The 20286-nt window shown below is 36.0% G+C and overlaps 1 protein-coding gene across 1 annotated transcript in view; it reads right to left on the bottom strand.

Annotated features, from left to right (window-relative positions):
• Positions 1 to 18890, bottom strand: part of LOC127855441 (116 kDa U5 small nuclear ribonucleoprotein component-like) — a 58947-nt gene extending 40057 nt beyond the window's left edge. Inside the window, exons 1-9 of the mRNA XM_052391018.1 lie at positions 18711 to 18890; positions 7494 to 7621; positions 6585 to 6698; positions 5865 to 5901; positions 5318 to 5396; positions 4357 to 4503; positions 2363 to 2567; positions 755 to 921; positions 36 to 227 (exon numbers count right to left, since the gene is read on the bottom strand). Coding sequence (XP_052246978.1) covers positions 36 to 227; positions 755 to 921; positions 2363 to 2567; positions 4357 to 4503; positions 5318 to 5396; positions 5865 to 5901; positions 6585 to 6698; positions 7494 to 7619 — 1067 coding nt within the window. The 5' untranslated portion in view covers positions 7620 to 7621; positions 18711 to 18890. The remainder of the gene's footprint in view (positions 1 to 35; positions 228 to 754; positions 922 to 2362; positions 2568 to 4356; positions 4504 to 5317; positions 5397 to 5864; positions 5902 to 6584; positions 6699 to 7493; positions 7622 to 18710) is intronic.
• Between the last annotated feature and the right edge of the window lie 1396 nt (positions 18891 to 20286).

Raw genomic sequence — 20286 nt, 5'->3', positions numbered from 1 at the left:
AATAACAAGTTATGCTATAAGTAAGGACTGCTCACGTTTTACTGTTGAAGTAGATATCCCCCCAAAGACGCCTGGCAAACTCCCTCTCATTAATCCCCCCATACGTGTCCGCGTAGATTTTACTGAACGAGCCCAAGGTGAAGCAGACCCGGAAATACGCACTCGCAAAGCACACGTTGCCAATCAGTGGGGACACCTGCTGCTCTTCTGACTCCTCTGTGTACAGCCTGCAAGTCAAACATTCCGTATGAGATGCGTTTTGGGAAAAACGGGCTTAATGTAAACTATGCCTTTTTTAGCTTCTAGGAAAACTAGGCTCAATGCATTTGCGTATGTAAGTGTTTTCCCAGATTAGCCTTATCTGTCCTCACAGGCTTGTCACGGACAAACTATCCACTTTCATGGAAATTTTGGTTTTACAAAAGTCTCTTCTATATAGAAAATAAAGTCTATGCAGAAAGTGTACAATGCAAAGGCTATTCTGGAACAACACTTTACGCACATACCTGTTTTGCCAGAGGGGCGGCTTATATGTAAGCCAGTTAATTAACTGTCATTCATGTACGCATACAGTATCATTTGGGCTTAATACAACAAAACCCCACATGACTATGGACTAGACAGTTTTTAACAGATTTAGACAGTGTGATAAAGGAACAGCTACTCCTTATAAATAACAGAACAGCATGGGATAAAGTACCAGCCATTGATATGTTTGTACTGTTAGTAGCAGGTTATCAACAGTTAAACATACTTGATTATTCCGTTGATCTCGTCCAGAATGTTTCTCAGTTTGAAGTACGCGTCAGCTGGTGGCAATTTCAGCTCCAGTATAAGGCGATCAATCTTATTGATGCAGACACACACTGGCAGCTTCTCCTGTATGGCGTGCTTGATGTAGCGCTCTGTGTTTAGCATAACCTATAAAACAAGGGCTGTTTGTAAAACAAGCATGCCCCCCATATGGGCTGTCAGTTGTAGTGGCAGCCATTGTGTGAATATATTTTTGTCACTGTGACCTTGACCTTTGACCTAGTGACCTAAAAATAAATAGGGGTCATCTGCCAGTCATGATCAATGTACCTATGACGTTTCATGATCCTAGGCCTAATTATTCTTGAGTTATCATCTGGAAACCATTTTACTATTTTGAGTCACTGTGACCTTGACCTTTGACCTAGTGACCTAAAAATCAATAGGGGTCATCTGCCAGTCATGATCAATATTCCTATTAAGTTTCATCATCCTAGGCCTAAGCATTCTTGAGTAATCATCCGGAAACCATTTTACTGTTTCGAGTCACTGTTACCTTGACCTTTGACCTAGTGACCTGAAAATCTATAGGGGTCATCTGCCAGTCATGATCAATGTACCTATGAAGTTTCATGATCCTAGGCCTAGGCATTCTTGAATTATCATCCGGAAACCATTTTACTATTTCGAGTCACTGTGACCTTGACCTTTGACCTAGTGACCTGAAAATCAATAGGGGTCATCTGCCAGTCATGATCAATTTACCTATGAAGTTTCATGATCCTAGGCCTAAGCATTCTTGAGTTATCATCCAGAAACCATTTTACTATTTCGAGTCACTGTGACCTTGACCTTTGACCTAGTGACCTGAAAATCAATAGGGGTCATCTGACAGTCATGATCAATGTACCTATAAAGTTTCATGATCCTAGGCCTAAGCGTTCTTAAGTTATCATCTGGAAACCATCTGGTGGACGGACCGACCGACCGACATGTGCAAAACAATATACCCCCTCTTCTTGGAAGGGGGGCATAAAAATCAAATGAAGTGCTCTGTTTTCAGTGTTATCTTTAGTTTCTTCAATTAACCACTGTTTATTCTGTGTTGAAAATAACCTATAAATAGTCAATATTAAATAAGCAGACTTGTTTTTAGCTTTATATATAAGATTAAGTTTTCGATCAAACTGATCAATTTCATCCTCAAGTAGTCAACAAATGGCTCTGTGTTAAAGATACTGCCTTATGCCAGTAATAGAAGCTGCTCTGCATAAAAATGTCATATTCAACATCCTTTACCAACAAGAAATGCTTTTTGCAACTGTTTTGAGAGAAATCACAACTAAAATGTCAGGTCAGATTTAGCATTTACTATCTTGTGGTGATTCAGTCTTGTAGAAAATATGAAATAATGTATGAATAAAATATTTAAAAGATTTTTTAAGAATGATGTTTAAAAGAACTCATGTTCAATGAATCCTTTATGCAAAGAACAGCGGCTGGACAGGGCAGATGGTTCTTCTTTTAGAGGCGTCTGATTTATCAAGGTTTTAATATATTAAATGTACATAATACAAGCATACACACCAGGACAACACTGATAGCTTACCCCATCTGCAGCATCGACAAATATCACGGCTCCGTCACTGATCCTCAAGGCTGCTGTCACTTCATCGGAGAAGTTCACATGACCCGGTGTGTCAAACACGTTGATCAGGAACGATTTGTTTCTTGTGTCTGGCAACACCAGGGTCACAGGAGTTGATTTGATGCTCACACCTCGCTCCTGCTCTGTGAACAACGTGTCTGTGTACCTGAAAACAGAATCATGTGATTTATTTACCAATAATCTTGCAATTAAGAAATGTAAGTATGAACTGAAATACCCTGGGAAACATACAATATACAACTCAAATCATTTATCCATGCATAGTGTTTTGATTCTTTTAGTCAACTTTCTAAGATTTCAACTCTGTATTTTTTTTGTAAAAACTCAAAGGATAAAAATCCCCTTACCACACTTACAGGATTCACAAACACTCTTCACTTTCAAATCAGTTTAGCAACATTAATTACTATATGTTGATTTATTTTGGCATACAATAGGGAAGAAATCAGCTTAAAGTATGGAATAAGTGATGCATTGAACGTCATCAATTAATGAGGTTCATTGAACGAATGATAATGGCCACTAAAATTCGTTAAGCTCCTGGTTATAGCCGCGATTTGGCAGTCTTGAAAACTGGCCCAACACGTTTGCTGAAATTTGACATGTTTATGGACAAGAACGCGATCTACACGATGGCATATTCGTCATTTCTGGGAAATATCTAGTTTTTGATAAAATGACCAAAAAGTGGTGTTTTTTATTGCGCAATCGCTATAAACATGTGGCTTGGCCGGAAGTACATGTAGCATTAATAGTAACCCCAAGACAATTCGCTAGACAATTCAAATTTGATTTTTTATTTCGTACCCAAAATATTTCGTACCCATATTTTTTTCGCACCCAATTTTTTTTTCGTACCCATTTTTTTCGTACCCAATTTTTTTTCCTACCCAAATGTTTTCATACCCCAATTTTTTTTTCAAAACCATTTTTTTCTAACCCAAATGTTTTTCGTACCCAAATGTGTTCGTACCAAAATAAAAATTGTACTCATTCTTTTCATACCCAAATGTTTTTTGTACCCAAATGTTTTTCATACCCAATTTTTTTCGTACCCCAATTTTTTTTCGTACCCAATTTGTTTGTACCCAAATGTTTTTCGTCCCATTTTTTTTCGTACCCAAATTTTTTTTCCTACCCATTTTTTCACACCCAAATTTGTTTCGTACCCAAATTTGTTTGTACCCAAAATTTTATTCGTACCCTTTTCTTCCGTACCAAAATAGTTTTTTGTACCCTATTATTTTTCGTTCCCTATATTTTTTCGTACTTGTTTTGTTTTCATAACCAAATTTGTTTTTTCCTACCCACAATTTTTTTGTATCCAATTTTTTTTTGTACACAAATTTGTTCGTACCCAAATTTTTTCGTACCCATTTGTTCGTACTGAATTTTTTTTCGTACCCAATTTGTTCGTACCTTATTTGTTTTTCATACCCATTTTTTTCGTACCCAAATAGTTTTTCGTACCCTTATTTTGTTCGTACCCTTTTTTTCGTACTCAAATTTGTTTTCGTACCCAAATTTGTTTTTTTTCGTACCCACATATTTTTTCGTACCAATTTTTTTGTAGAAATAATCGATTTTCAATTTCATTTAATCTCTCCAATTATTCCATCCTGCGAAACCCTTAAGGTGTCGCAACTCTAGTAGGAGTTATCACACACCTGGCTTAACACTTTCCCAGTCATATACACATTTGTCACATTTTACAAAATAGTTTAATTAAAGACCTTTCTTACTAGATACAATTTGTAAAGGCTTCATTTCCGACCACAAGATACAGATGAGCTGCAAACGGCATAAAACCTGAACAGAAAGCCAGTTACTCACAGGCTGTTTTGGTTTTATGCTGGTTGCAAAAAGCCATTGTCACTTTGTTCTGAGCGGGAAAGGGCTATATCACACACGTGCATCCCTAACACTCCACCTACCTTACGTCCCTGTCATCCTTCACCTCAAACTCTGGGTGTGTCTGCAACACGAGGCAGTCAACAAAGGACGTCTTCCCATGATGCAGGTGGCCACACAGAGTCACGTTGCGAATCAGTTCTGGAGTGTCCATCAGATCAGCAAGAAACCTGAAACAATGGTGAAAATTGAACACACCTGCACTGGGATTTCTATGCCATTTTCCAAATTAGCAAATTTGGCGTAAGAAACAAATGTATTTGGCTACAATGTTTTCTTAAATTTGACACAAGAACATTTTTAGCACCAGGGAGCAATTTTGCGTTGATGGCCCTCTGTCCTCATTTAGTTTTTAAACTCATTTTGTCCTGATTTTGTTCTCATTTAGTTTTTAACCTTTTTTGTCCTTATTTGTTTTGAACCCGTGGGGTGAATTATACTGTTTGAAATTTTAAGTATAACAAGTTTAGGGCAAAACTTTAGCATTTGAATGATTTTTTTAAAAGAATGAGGACTATTTACCGCCTCAATTGTAGAAAGAATGAATTCCTGTAGCATGGCATAAGGCTTGGATAAAAATAAAACGGCATCTAGCCTTGTTGAAAATATTTTTGAAAGATTGTATCTGCCAATCAGAATGTTTTCATTATTTGGTTAGGAGCCCTTTGCCCTCATTAACAGTAATAAAAGCATTATTTTTGGCATCTTGGGGAAATTTTTCATAGCAGAGGATAAAACATTCCGAAGTAAGATCTGGTTAAGGAGAAAACTAAGTGATCGGAACAAATTGGTAAAGGTTTTTATTATTGAAGGAATCAAGCCTTGTAAATTATTTAGTTTTCTGGAAAGATTTTATTAGTATAATAATGTATTAAGGTTTTTAAGATGGCCCTATTTTGGTGCACTAGTTCATATGAACAACCATTCAACAATAAATTACACTAGAAATCCTTTGACCTTGTAATTTGGTAAAACCATGCTTACTCCATACTGTACACGGTGTCTGGCAGATCTTGTTCTGCCATGGAAAACTTTTTCTTCTTCACTGGAGCAATAATTGGTTCTGAAAGAAACAGCAGGTTCAGTAAGTGGGTTCTGATTGAAGCTAGTTATACGTTATTATCACTATTGGTATATAGAATTAAATAACATAAAAACAAAAGTCTGTTATCAAAGCATTTTGCTAGATTGCTTACATTTTAATATTAAAATAAACATACTTTTAAAATTTTCTTGAACCATTGCAACAAGAATGGGGCTTGCTTGGCCAAATTGTATTACTTCAATCTTTGTCAACAAATCATGCTCATCATTCTTGGAGGCCCAGTTCAACATTCTTTTTTATATTATGTAATATCAACCTGGTAATTCACAGTATAAACTCCCTGTTATCTATGAGTTGAGTCTCACAATTGAAGTAATTTCCACCAAATGTGCATAGAAACTGAAAACATTACCTAGCAACCATTAGATAGTCAACCATTTTTTTCAAGTTCATACAAATAACACGATGAGTAACTAGAGTACGTACCAGTGAGAGGCTGAGTGTCTTCTTCTTGTACGATTGTCTGAAAACAGCAAGTACAATAAACCCTTCACTTTTTGGTTAAAAGCTTAGAGAGGGTTGGACACATAAAAATAGTGTTGTTGTTCTATGGCTTTTGAAGTGGACAAATTCAAATGCTTTAACCCTGAATTCAGAGATTTAAGTATAATATATATTTCAGAGATTATTAAAATCTGCAATATATATTAGCAATATGCATATAGATTACAAGCAAAATTTATGGTACAACTAAGACAATAAATAATACTGTTGTCAGGAATGTCTTTTTAGGCCTGATAAATCATGACTGCACTCATCTGACTTCATATTTATTGGTGCTTTATAAAGTAACATGTATTCATAGAAATTGATTATTTGAACTCAAACCAGCGAAAAATAAATGTTCCATTTGTACCAGCAAGTATGTAACACTTTATTTAGTTGTTAACTGCTAGAGTAAATTGTCATTATTTGTATGCCTCCACTTTCGGCAAATACAACGCATCATTCAATGAAATGTTGTGTTAAAAGGTAAATTGGAAGTTATTTTTTACCCTCATATTTATTTGTTTAATTTGTTTACAAAATTTGGTGTTTTAAACATACAATTGACAAAAAAAACATTACAATTGAATTTTTTTTTAATGTAAATCTGATTAAAAATCAGGTACAACATTTTCAGCAGAGGAAATAAACCCTACTGACCTCCACCTCTGGCCCATACACCTCTTCAGGGGTAGGGTAGTACTTCTTGTCCTCATGTAGCACTACCTGCATGTCAGCAGCATCGTCATCATCTGCATCCATCGCCTCATCATCCTGAAACAGTTCACCAAATGAGTCATCCATTGCAGGGCTTTTTTATGGCTGATTTTATAGCCGTTAATAGGTAAATTTACTCACAATGGCAAACAGTACTTTTTTCCAAATCCATTCCAAAAATTCCAACTTATAATCATTTTATTTTCAAATGTTTATATTTGATCATTTCATTTTTAAATGTTTAGTCATAAGGCTTTTGCCTGGCCATATTTGGAAAAAATTGAATTTCAGAATCAGGAATTTTTTTGCACGAAAAGGCAACTGATTTGGGAAAAACAAATTTAATATAACTCTTAAAAATAATTCAATTTTGAAGATTAAGATCATATAATTAATAAATTATAGTTATATACTTTGTTAGATACTTTGTTAGATGTTATTGAAATTAACTTGAGGTATAATAATCATAAGATGCTTCTTTCTAAATATTATTTTTTGGGGAAAATTGGGAACAAATATTTCATTTTGGGAAATTATTTCACCATTTTGCTTTGGAACTCGGTCCGTTTAACAGACCCGTAGATACGCCAGGAACAGTCCTGGTAATAGAGATGAAATAGTTTTAAAATTGTTATATCCTTTCACAAATATTTTTTGTTTGGACTTTGCCGGCTTATTAATATTTATACATCAAACAACTAAATATGTTTCCCAATCTAGAGTTTGAAGCTATTATATACCCGAAATGATGAGAAAAAGCCCTGCCAGGGGATGGATTTTAAGTTTTAGATGACTGTCTTTTCAGTCATATAATTTGTGTTAGATGTAACCATGCCCACAGACACAACTCACGTCAGCGTCTGGGAACTTCTCAGCTTCTTCCTGTTCCCCAGAGTCGTCGCTATCGTCCTCATCATCATCACTGTCCAGCTCGGGACCGATATAGTTGCCAAACTCGTCATACAGATCCCCATCCATGGCTGAAAATGTATAAAATTGCAAAATTGTCAGTTTTATCTTGACTCTCCAAGAGCATATATGGAAATGAAAAACCATAAAGCACAGCAGGCGATTTAAACATACATAAAGCACAGCAGGCGATTTAAACATACATAAAGCACAGCAGGCGATTTAAACATACATTTTATATTGGATTTTGAAGATTTATGCAACAAAGTGGTGATACAGAGAATAAACATCTAATGTGCCAAGTAAAGGCCCTAGATTCAAGCAGCACAGCTGTTGATGTTCAATACCACAACAGTTTTTTTTTTGTCCAATTTTGAAAAGTACCGGTACCAGACCAATTGGGAAAATTGTGCGCGAAAAAAGCTGAAAGAAAAATATGCGTAGTGAAGTCTTCATATAGAGAAAGTGGTGCAGGTCTTTTTTTCTTGATTTGGAGTAAGGGCCTGGCCTCCCATTTTGGAGAAACAATTATCGACAAAACTGATTTCCAAAGGCAAAGTAAGCTTGAAATTTTGGAAAAATTGCATCATTTTAAATAAATTTTTGGAACGGGCCTTAGTCTTGAAGGTAGGAACCTTTCTAAGGCCCTTGCTGAATGAGGAAAAAAGCCCTGTGGTGTATTAGATTTTTTGCTCCCACGTTCTTTAAATTTATAACTAAATGTTTTCAAGTTGTCAATATTATATTTACTTAGGTTCATTCCATAAAGCTGCATAGGGAAACTAAACAAGAGCTGTCAGAGGACAGCGCGCTCTACTACATGTATTCGAGTGCTCGACAGTATAACGTAAGCCATCATGGAGAGGGGGGGGGGGGGGGGGGTATAATGTGGGTGTGTGGTCATTTAATAATGATCTTTAAAAATAAGGAGAACTTTTTTTTTTTTAATTTGGGGGGGGGGATTCTGGGGTGGGGGATGGTTTGGGTGGAGTGCATTGTGGTATGTCAGGTAAGTGTTGTTTTGTCAAAGTATGAATCAAATGTGATCATAAATAAAGTTATGGCAATTTACGCAAAATGTAAATTATCTAAGTATAAAAGGGGCAATAACTCTGTCAAAATGCTTGATACAGTTGTCTGCTCTTGTTTATAGATTGGGGTCATGTTGGTAAAGAAGTATGCAAAATATACAAGCAATATGTCAAAGGACATAGGAAATAATTGAGGTGGTACGCAAACCTTAAAATAGATTTATCAATAATATGCACATTCTAAGTATAAAAGTATATATGCAAAATGTTAAATTATCTAAGTATAAAAGGGGCAATTATTCTGTCAAAATGCTTGATACAGTTGTCTGCTCAATTGGGATTTTTTGGACAGAAATAAAGAAATTTGTAGTTTTTTTCCTAATAAGTGCTGTTTTCCGGTACTCTATACAGAAGGACAAAAATCAATGTATGAACCTCATTTACTGCCCACAGCCTAGCACTCTTACTCATACCAAGCTTACGAGTTTGATGTTCATTTGTATTGAAGGTAATGCCACGATGAGCTGAACAATAAAAGTTTGGAAGAGCTATGTGATGAGTTCAAAATTATGTTGTAGATGACTATCCCACACCACACTGTCAGCTTTGTGATCCATTAATAACAAAAGTACAATATTATTAATGACTTAGTGTCATAGGCTGCCAGTGAACAGACTGTCAATTGGAGTTTGAAAAAAATGCTGTATATTGAAACAAGAGCTGTCAGAGGACAGCGCGCTCGACTATTTGATTGCTTGACAGTATAACGTAAGCGATCATGGGAAAATTGTTCAAATGATTCAATAAGGTGAAGGTAATAGTTCAGGTATATTTTCCACAATCTATTGAACATTTGTAAAAACATAAAACAAAGTAATAAGATTATATGTAAAGTTTGATAGCAATAGCTTGGGTGGAAAGTTTGGATGGTCATTAAAAAAAAAAAATATATATGTTTTTTTTTTGGTAACCATGTTTTAAAGAAACAAAAATTGTTTTGGGTTAGTTAGGAGTGGGGGGGATGTTTAGAGGGGAGTATAATGTGAGGTGTGGTAATTTATTAGACGATTTGTCAAAAATAAAAATAAAAAAGGAAAAATAAATAATTGTTATTATATTTTTTGTTTGGGTGGGGGGAGGCAGGGATCCTGGGTTGGGGCGTGGGATATTGTTTGGATGGAATCTGTGGTGATATTTAGGTAAGTAATGTTTTATAAAAGTATTAATAAAATCTGATAATAAATGTAAGAGTTATGGCAATTTGAAAAAAAATTATCATTTTGACCTTAAGTCAAGGTAAATGAAAGGTCAAGGTAAATTGAACTTGCCAGGTACAATACCTTTTTGATAGTAAGAAAGTATCTGAAGTTTAAATCAATAGCAGCGATTTTCCTTGTCCAATTGGGAAAAGTACCCGTACCTGTCAAATTGGGAAAAATCGAGTTGTGAAAACCTCAAAATTGGGAAAAATGGAGTCGTGAAAACCTCAAATTGGGAAGTTGGTGTATTTGATTTTTTGCTCCCAAATACTTTAAAATTGATAACCAAGTGTTTTCAAGCTGCCAATATTATATATACCTAGGTTCAAGCTATAGAGCTGCAAATGGAAACTAACTAAATGTTGCTTAAAAAAAAAAAAAAAAAAAAAAAAAAAATTTTTTTTTTTTTTTTTTTACCTTTAATTGGGAATTTAAGGACAGCAATTGGGAAATTTGTATTTTTTTCGTAATTGGGAAAGTGCCGTTTACCGGTACTTTATAAAGAAGGAGGAAAATCGCTGTATAGCTTTGATACTTAAGAAGTCAAGTGGATCTAAACACAAAATTTAACAAAGTATTCAGTTACTAATATAAGAGTATCGTTCAAAAATGGAATTACACAAACAGGATGAAGTGAGAGACATTTTTCAGCCTACACAGTGGCTTTTAAACTGTTTTAAACAATGGATCCCATGAGAATTTCATTTATTTCTACTAAAATAGAGGCCCTGCCCAGTGCTCCAGATAACATGCGTTAAGGCGTAAAAACAAATTTGAGTTCTAAAATAACAATATAGATTTAAAATCTTTGCGTATAGTTACGCATTGAAAAAATGAAACACAAATTTGAAATTTTCGTCATGCGTAAAACTTCCAGTAGCAAATTATATACGGTAAACATTTCATCCCGGTTCAAGTACAACTTTAAGTCAACGTCACTCAAGCGTTTGCTGTGAGGAAGAGCCACACCTAAGAACTGTCGAAAGGCCAAACAGTCTCGATTCTGTTCTCCTAGTATTGCAGGCGAGTCATTACTGTTTATTGTAACTTTTTAATTACACTTATCGTAATTTTTATACACAAGTAATATACTGTTTACCTATTCAAAATATCATTAAAATTAAATGTTAAATATAGTTTTTTTATATGACTTCAACGGCGACCAAAAGCCTCTTATGACCTAAGCCGAAGTGTCAGTGACCGTTTTACATAAAAAATGGCCGACCCAAGCGGTGTATTGAAGCGTGGAAGGCAAAAAAGCCCTTTTAGTGTCAAAAGTCCACGCTGCATGCATTCTTTCAATTAGATTCAAATACCCAAAGCATGGTTTCGTCAATAATTGATGAACTTATGGGAAAGAAAGAAATGGAGAAGGAAAGCCAGGCTTTTCCAAGACTATAAACCAAAATGTTGAATTGTTGATGTGTCAAAAACAATGAATAAAAATAATGAATAACAATATATTTTATTTTATTTTTTTTGGGGGGGGGGGGGGTGGGTGGGTATAATGTGGGGTGTGCTAATTTATTACATGAGGGAGAGGGGAGTATAATGTGGGGTCTGGTGATTTATTAGATGATCTATAAAAGAAAAATAAAAAAATAAAAAATTGGGGAGGGGGGAGGTTGGAGGGGGGGGGGGGGGGGGGGAAGGTTCGGGGGGGGGGGGGGGGGGTGAGAGGGGGCTATAATGTGGGGTGGGGTAATTTATTACATGCTGTTTAAATTGGGGGGGGGGAGGTTGGGGGGGGGGAGGTTTGTGGGGGGAGGGGGTGAGAGGGGGGTATAATGTGGGGTGTGGTAATATACTGTGAAACCATTTATTTTCGACAGCACAAAATTTCGTCATTTTTATAAAAATGACGATTTCGTCAGCACTTAAATTCGCCGATTTCTGATTTTGAATTATAAAATTATTTATGCGTCAGTCAATATCCGATTTGTGTGTAATACATATTCGCGATCAATCGCAGTTGCGAAAAATCGTGGTACGAATGCGGGAACACACTTGAGAATCACTGCAGGGAAGGGGGCCGGTTTGTCACATGCCAATTAAGTAGTCTTTTGTTATCAAGGGACAGTAATGGACCCTCTTAATGTATGCTATTCACACGTTCATTGTTATGATTAGCGGACAAGTGGGATCAACGAGTGTTTGTAACAACAAAGCCAATTGCCAATTAGTCTTATTCTATTATTATAATTGCCAAACGTAAACTACCGGTATATAAATCAATAATGTCAATAATTTAAAAAATAAATAAATTGATACATATAAAAAAGTAATAAGTGTGGTCAAACGCAAACAATCAAACAACAAACAGCAATTAAAATATTCTTTATTAATTTGTGATAAATACGCATGTTGATCACACATCGTCATCTTTTCATTTGGTTTATTGTCTTTTATCGGCATTCGCTGCGTGATGGCTAATATGCAACATCCCTGAAAAACACAATGCACCTAATAAGTAATAAAGTTATAAACAACTAGCGCTAATCCATTACCATTCTACATAAACGAAGTCAACGCATTCGATACAGCTGTACTGCACATGCGTTTTAAAGAAGTGTAACGTGTCAGTTAAGTACCTTGTGTAATCTACATCCCTTTGTGTCAAAACCGGATTAATCTTGATTACAAAACAGCAGTGAATGTGTGCATGGATTATGTTGGAATTTAATGCCTCATGTCTACGGTAAAGTTTTAAAATAGTGTTCAACTTAGTGTTTGTTTTTGTTCAAACATAGAGCATGATTGTTCGTTAGGATCTTAAATTCGCCGATCAGTCGACTGACGAAATTTATGAAAATTAATGCCTGACGATTAATAATGGTTTCACAGTATTAGGTGATGTATAAAAAACAAAAAATTTCGGGGGGAGGGGGGGGGGGGGGGGGGAAGGGACTCTTGGTAGGGGCATGGGGTATTGTTTGGTTGGAATCCATTGTGGTATTCAGGTAAGTGTTGTTTTGTGAAAGTAATAAGAAAATGTGATCACAAATAAAGAAGTTATGGCAATTTAAGCAAAATTTTTAATTACATAAGTGTAAAAGGGGCCATAAGTATGTCAAAATGCTTGATACAGTGGTATGCTCTTGTTTATAAGTTGGGGTCATGTTGGTAAACAAGTATGCAAAATATGATAGAAATATGTCAAAAGATATAGGAAATATAATTTGGGGTAGTACGCAAACTTTAACATGGATTTATACATAATATGCATATTTTAAGTATAAAAGGGGCCATAATTATGACAAAATGCTTGATAGAGTTGTCTGCTCTTGTTTATAGGTTGGTAAAAAAGTATGCAAAATATGAAAGCAATATGTCAAGGGACAATGAAAATAGTTGGGGTAGTACGCAAACTTGAACATTTGCTGCATTTTCTAAGTATAAACGGGGCCATAATTATTACAAAATGCTTGATAGAGTTGTCTGCTCTTGTTTATAGGTTGGGGTCATGTTGGTAAACAAGTATGCAAAATATGAAAGCAATATGTCAAGGGACAAAGAAAATATTTGGGGTAGTATGCAAACTTTAATATTTGCTGGATATTGTAAGTGGAAAAGGGGCCATAATTATGAAAAATGCTTGATAGAGTTGTCTGCTCTTGTTTATAGGTTGGGGTCATGTTGGTAAACAAGTATGCAAAATATGAAAGCAATATGTCAAGGGACAAAGAAAATATTTGGGGTAGTATGCAAACTTTAACATTTGCTGCATATTGTAAGTGGAAAAAGAGCCATAATTATGAAAAAATGCTTGATAGAGTTGTCTGCTCTTGTTTATAGGTTGGGGTCATGTTGGTAAACAAGTATGCAAAATATGAAAGCAATATTTCAAGGTACAATTAAAATATTCAAGGTAGTACGCAAACTTTAACATTTGCTGCATATTGTAAGTGGAAAAGGTGCCATAATTATGAAAAAATGCTTGATAGAGTTGTCTGCTCTTGTTTATAGGTTGGGGTCATGTTGGTAAACAAGCATGCAAAATATGAAAGCAATATGTCAAGGGACAATAAAAATATTTGGGGAAGTACGAAAACTTTAAAAACATTTGCACGATCACGCAGACGCTAACGCCGACGTGAGTAGGATAGCTCCACTATATATATTTTATATATAATAGTCGAGCTAAAAAACAGGTTTAATATTGGTCCATTTTGTCGATAATATTTCCCCAAATTTGATATTTAATCAATTAAAACAAGAAATGTGTTTGTCAAAAACACTATGTCCCCTACTGCGCCTCTTTGATTTATTTTATTTGTTTAATTATCATTTGGCAGGTTCAGACGATTATCTCTCTTTAAAGCTTACATGTATGACTTCCCTTGAATTTGTTTTTTACCTTTGACCTTGAAGGATGACATTGACCTTTCACCACTTAAAATGTGCAGCTCAGTGAGATACACATGCATGCCAAATATAAATTGCTATCTTCAATATTGCAAATGTTATGGCAAAATGTTAAAGTTTTACACAAACAAACAAACCAACAGACAAGGCAAATCAATATGTCCCTCACTATAGTTGTGGTGGACATAAAAATCCCAATTTGACCAGACTCCTTTTCCAAAAATGACTAGTAAACCCGTGATGATCAGCTATGGCTACTGCCTGGATGGGATTCTGCAAGTAACCTAAATGCTGTAGTGAAATAAGGTCACTTCCAACAGCCTTGCTATTGGGCTAGCTCTTTAGCGACGTGGTTAAAGTGTCTAACAACCACTCTGGAGGTTGTGGGTTTGGGTTCAATCCCTGGCTTGAGCTCAGTATTTTCACATTTATGCCCAGAAGTAAATTTGGTCAAGCTCCAAACTTATGGTGAAGAGAGCATGTGTAGGAGATTGAGATCAAGTGAGATGTAGGATTGAAAAGGGCTCTGGATTCCCAAAAATATAGTGGATCCGTGGATGCATGCAGCGTTTTTTTTCCTTCCTTAACTTGTACCTGGGAACGGTACCTTTCTCAAAGCCTACCGGAGGCTTCTCAATTTTAGCACAGGACCTATCCCAATCTCCATATCTACCGTTCATAACGATCCTAGGTGCCGTTCCCAATCGCCAGTGCCTTTTATTTACGCTGGAAATATCTTTTGAAATCGTTGAGCCTTTCATTTTCGGCCATTTATTTTCGCCGGACATGGTTGCGTAGAAAGTAAACAAAACTTTTCAAAGGGGCGCAACTCTAACCATTGTGTAAAATGTGACTGGATTACATAACCGCGACGAGTGATCGATTTTTCCTGCGAAAGAATTCCATCGTAAAGACAAGTCTTCCTTACATCAATAAACTTTCTCAATACTTATTTTTGTTGACATTAAAAAAAACGTAACCGTATTGAGTTAAATGCTCATATTACTTTAGATCTATGTATAGTTTTTTTTAAGTGTCAAATCCGGACAGAAACTATTCGGATACGGATGTTAACAAATAAAAGTTTAACATAAAATTCAAATAATGGGACGTGTGTAAAACTAAAAGCATTTAATGGCAGATGATCTTAATCAGGGCTATAGATAATTTTTTGGGTAATTGGGTTTTTCACCCCCTGTTTTGACAACAATAGGGTTTTTGTAAATTCTATAGAGTTTTAGCAAAAAATTTTACCCCTACTTTTGAGCTTTAATGGGGTTTTACCCCCGGTTTTTTTACTCAATTGGGTAATTTAGGGAATGACATATATAATATAAAAGCAAGAGGGCCAAGATGGCCCTAGTTCGCTCGAGAGCAGTCGGTACATTCAATCTTTACCAAATGTCAAACTTTACCTAGATATTGTTCAGACAAACATCCTGGTCAAGTTTCATCATTATTTCATCTGCGAGTCATGATCAATGTACCAATGAGGTTTCATGATCTTAGGCTAAAGCATTCTAGAGTTATCATCCGGAAACCATTTTTCTAAGTTAAGTCACCGTGACCTTGACAGCCATTGTGTGAATACGTTTTTTGGCACTCTGACCTTGACCTTTGACCTAATGACCTGATAATCAATAGGGGTCATCTGCAAGTCATGATCAATATACCTATATAGTTTCATGAACCTAGGCATAAGCGTTCTTGAGTTATCATCCAGAAACCATTTTACTATTTCAGGTCACCGTGACCTTGACCTTTGACCTAGTGACCTGAAAATCAATAAGGGTCATCTGCGAGTCATGATCATTGTATCTATGAAGTTTCATGATCCTAGGCATAAGCGTTCTTGAGTTATCATCCAGAAACCATTTTACTATTTCAGGTCACCTTGACCTTGACCTTTGACCTAGTGACCTGAAAATCAATAGGGGTCATCTTCGAGTCATGATCAATGTACCTATGAAGTTTCATGATCCTAGGCATAAGCGTTCTTGAGTTATCATCTGGAAACCATTTTACTATTTTGGGTCACCGTGACCTTGACCTTTGACCTAGTGACCTGAAAATCAAAAGGGGTCATCTACGAGTCATGATCTATGTACCTATATAGTTTCATGATCCTAGGCCTAAGCGTTCTTGAGTTATCATCAGGAAACCATTTTACTATTTTGGGTCAATGTGACCTAGACCTTTGACCTAGTGACCTGAAAATCAATAGAGGTTATCTGCGAGTCATGATCAATGTATCTATAAAGTTTCATGATCCTAGGCATAAGCGTTCTTGAGTTATCATCCAGAAACCATTTTACTGCTTTGGGTCACCGTGACCTTGACCTTTGACCTAGTGACCTGAAAATCAAAAGGGGTCATCTGCGAGTCACGATCAATGTATCTATGAAGTTTCATAATCCTAGGCATAAGTGTTCTTGAGTTATCATCTGGAAACCATTTTACTATTTCGGGTCATCTTGAACTTGACTTTGACCTAGTGACCTGAAAATCAATAGGGGTCATCTGCGAGTCATGATCAATGTACCTATGAAGTTTCATGATCATTGGCATAAGCGCTCTTGAGTTATCATCCGGAAACCATCTGGTGGGCTGACGGATCAACATGAGCAAAACAATATACCCCCTTTTCTTCGAAAGGGGGGGGGGTATAATGAGAAAACTGAAAACTGAAGAAGAACAAGAAGGCAACTTTTCTGCCACAACTTTTGAGTCTTCTTAATCTAAAACGGCATTTGTAGCAGACGTACCATTGCCTAAAACTCATCTGGTTTGTCGCCAGCATCAAAAATGCAGTATGGTACACATTTCAATTCACTGTCAGGATTTGTTCCTTGACATTCAAACTTTATCTGTTTAAACTACACTTGTAATTTAATGCATGATATTTAATTGCATGTTTTTTTTCCATTATGAATGAAATGCACTTACCAACCAGCCAGCAATGCTGGCTGAGAATCAAATTCCTCAATATACTTGGATACATCAAAACGAAGCCAAGACTGATTATTTTCCCATTACGGTTGGAATTTTCGTTTCATTGACTGTTTTGTTGCTACTTTCATTTTCATTTTGCGGTGGATGTTTGTGCGTTGTGCCCACAAAAACAAGCAGAAAAGACCTTATATTAATTGCAAGGAGTTCTCCACCAAGTAATAATAAAAGTTAAATTGTCTCGGGAGATCGACTTACAACACTGTTTGATAAGCGTCTAATCAATGAGTGCTTGACGGAAATAACTGATAAGTTTTTAATAAGCGTCTATGTGAAGCTATTTCGAACTTGTTACTAAGTTCGGGCACGAAAAAATCACTCGACCAATTGGGCTACCCGTAACCAGCTAGGAATTTTTACTCAACCGACGCAAAAATCAATAGACTTGGTTGACTGTCAAGTGGGTAATGTCCAAGACTGATTGCTGTTGTTTTTGTTTTTTAAGTTTTTAATTTAACTCGCATAAAACATTGCAGCGCTTGTGAGACTTTTAAGGGCTTAAACAAAAAATTTAATATTATTTTTTTATGCAACCTCAGTGATTATGCCTATCACTAGATTTTCTTTTCCATTGACAGGCACATTCCTACTGAAGTGGCAATAACACAATTTACACATAACATGATATGATTGTCAAAATATCATCACTAGTAGTTTTTCTGTTAAAACTAGAGCTTAAAATGCTTTGTGATGCAGAATATAGCCCCTAATGATAGATGAGATGCATTTTAAAGATTTCCTATTCATCAATTTTGCGACTCAAATTTTTCACAATTCATTGATTTCGCGACTTGTATTTTTGGCTAGATTGAACTTCACCGGTACGCAGTTGTTTACCACTATCGACAAAGCTGGGGTTTGGGGGCGGTAGCCCCTGATACTAAGGAAATATATGGGATAAAAAAGATTATGAGGTGTTGCGTTAGTTGTTATGTGTAAGGTGTTAAGGATTAGGGTTAGGGTTAGGGTACGCTGTTTTATGTTAAGTGTTGCGTACCGGTAAAGTTCAATTGTCCCGTATTTTTCCCAATTTGAAGATTTCACGACTCAAATAATTCCCAATTGTATGGGTACAGGTACCTTTCCCCTTTGGGGAAAAAAACGCTGGCATGCAGTGACTTTGGTCATTTCCAACAGCCTTGCCGTTGAGTAAGCTTATCAGCAATGTGATGACTGCATCATCATGAACTTGATGAAGTGAAAGAACGTCAGCTTTTGTTAATGACTGGATGGGTGACTACATGAATGAAAAATTATGTGTGAAAAATATCTGGACAATAAATATGTTCATGATCATAGCTTCAAATAGATATAAAGTGCTGTTGTTGTTTTTCAAACGACTCAATACGCATCCGAAATGTACGAAACATCCGAATATTGAGTACCAAAAGCCGGTAGAAGTTGCATGAATTATTATCACAATTCATTCAAGTTTGACAGACAATACACTGTCAAACATGTAGTAACAATAAAATAAACGTAATTTATTTGCATACCTTAAATAATGTGCATAAAACCACAAGATTTCCTATTTCTGTATGTTTCTCGTGTTATGAAAGTTCGACCGGAAGCGTAGTAGAAATCAATTCATAAATCAATATCATAGTCTTAAGAAAGAAAATTTACAACGATGAAAAGATCGTTCAATTTTTATCTTTGATCATAGATGTTTGTCTTAAAAATAATTCCCTTACTTTTTCTCTACAACAAATTATTATTTTATAAACGATTAAAATTTATGCATTATGTAAACATAAAAAATATGGCCGCCATCATCTTGCAAACGCTGTTTTTAAGGTAAGGTTACACTAATCTTCCAATTCTCATTGCGTCTCATTCTAAAAAAGCCGACTTTCAACGCATTTCTCTTGCATTTCCTACAAATCAACATTTTCAAGTCTGGAATCATTTAAAGGTGGACATTTCAATAATCGCAAACTTAATATATACACACTCATAACTTTTAAGAAAATGAAATTCGCTCAGAGGCAAGCACCCTTGGAAATCAGGGTTTCGGCATGGAATTCCGACAAAAGCACAGATCTTCAATAAATGCATCCAAACCGTGCATCCTTCTAAGTAATTCTAAACGAAATGCACCATAATTTGCAGCAGCAGATAGCATATAGGAATTAATAAAAAAAGCATGGAAGCTAAATCGCTAAATTGCTTAAAAACCAAAAGAAGAAAAGAACTATGTAGAAATAGGCACTTCTTTCGACCATGGAAGGGAGAAATGAGGGGCATCGACACATTGATCTTCCGTCAGTCAGGACTGTTGTGGGATACTGAAAGTAACTCATCCATGGGAAGGAAAGTCCACTTATTCACATTTTCTATCCATCATTTATCTCTTGTGATGGCTTCGATGGCGACCTTGCTCCCCATAGCGTGCCTTGGAGCGCAGTCTTACACAGAGAACTTCCAGGTACTTGAAGCTGGTCACTTAGTCCAGCATCTCTTCGTTCATTGTGATGTTTGTTCTGGTGATTTTGGCATTTTCACCGTGATGTTTGAATTCTCGGTGCTGATCGACATCCACCCCATATGCCGCTACTTTTTCATAGATCTTGTTGTTGCGGTCTGGGAGTTCAGTGCTGGTGCCACCAATGAGGTAAATGTCATCAGACAATCTGAAGTTGGAGATAGAGGTGTGCTGGTATTGGAGGGTATCCTGAATTATCTGTGGGCAAGAGCAGACATCCCTGCCGGACGCTTCTGATGTCCCGGAAAAGTCAACATTCTGTCATTTAAATTGCGATGTAACTATTTTGTCAATTGAGAAGAATTGCGCTTCCAACGTTTCCCATGTTTCCGTCGAGTTATAAGATAAGTTGCACCAGACCTTATAAATAGACAATATTAAAGGGGCCTTTTCACATTTTGGTAAATTGATAAAATTGAAAAAAGTTGTTTCAGATTCGCAAATTTCCGTATTAGTTATGATATTTGTGAGGAAACAGTAACAGTAACAGTGAGTAATACTGAACATTTACCATGGTCTAATATAGCCACTATATGCATCTTTTGACGATTTAAAAACCTGAAAATTATAAAGCCTTGCAACGCGAA

The sequence above is a fragment of the Dreissena polymorpha genome, chromosome 13, assembly GCF_020536995.1.
Source record: "Dreissena polymorpha isolate Duluth1 chromosome 13, UMN_Dpol_1.0, whole genome shotgun sequence".
Lineage (NCBI taxonomy): Eukaryota > Metazoa > Mollusca > Bivalvia > Myida > Dreissenidae > Dreissena > Dreissena polymorpha.
This window is presented reverse-complemented; position numbering and strand designations above follow the sequence as displayed.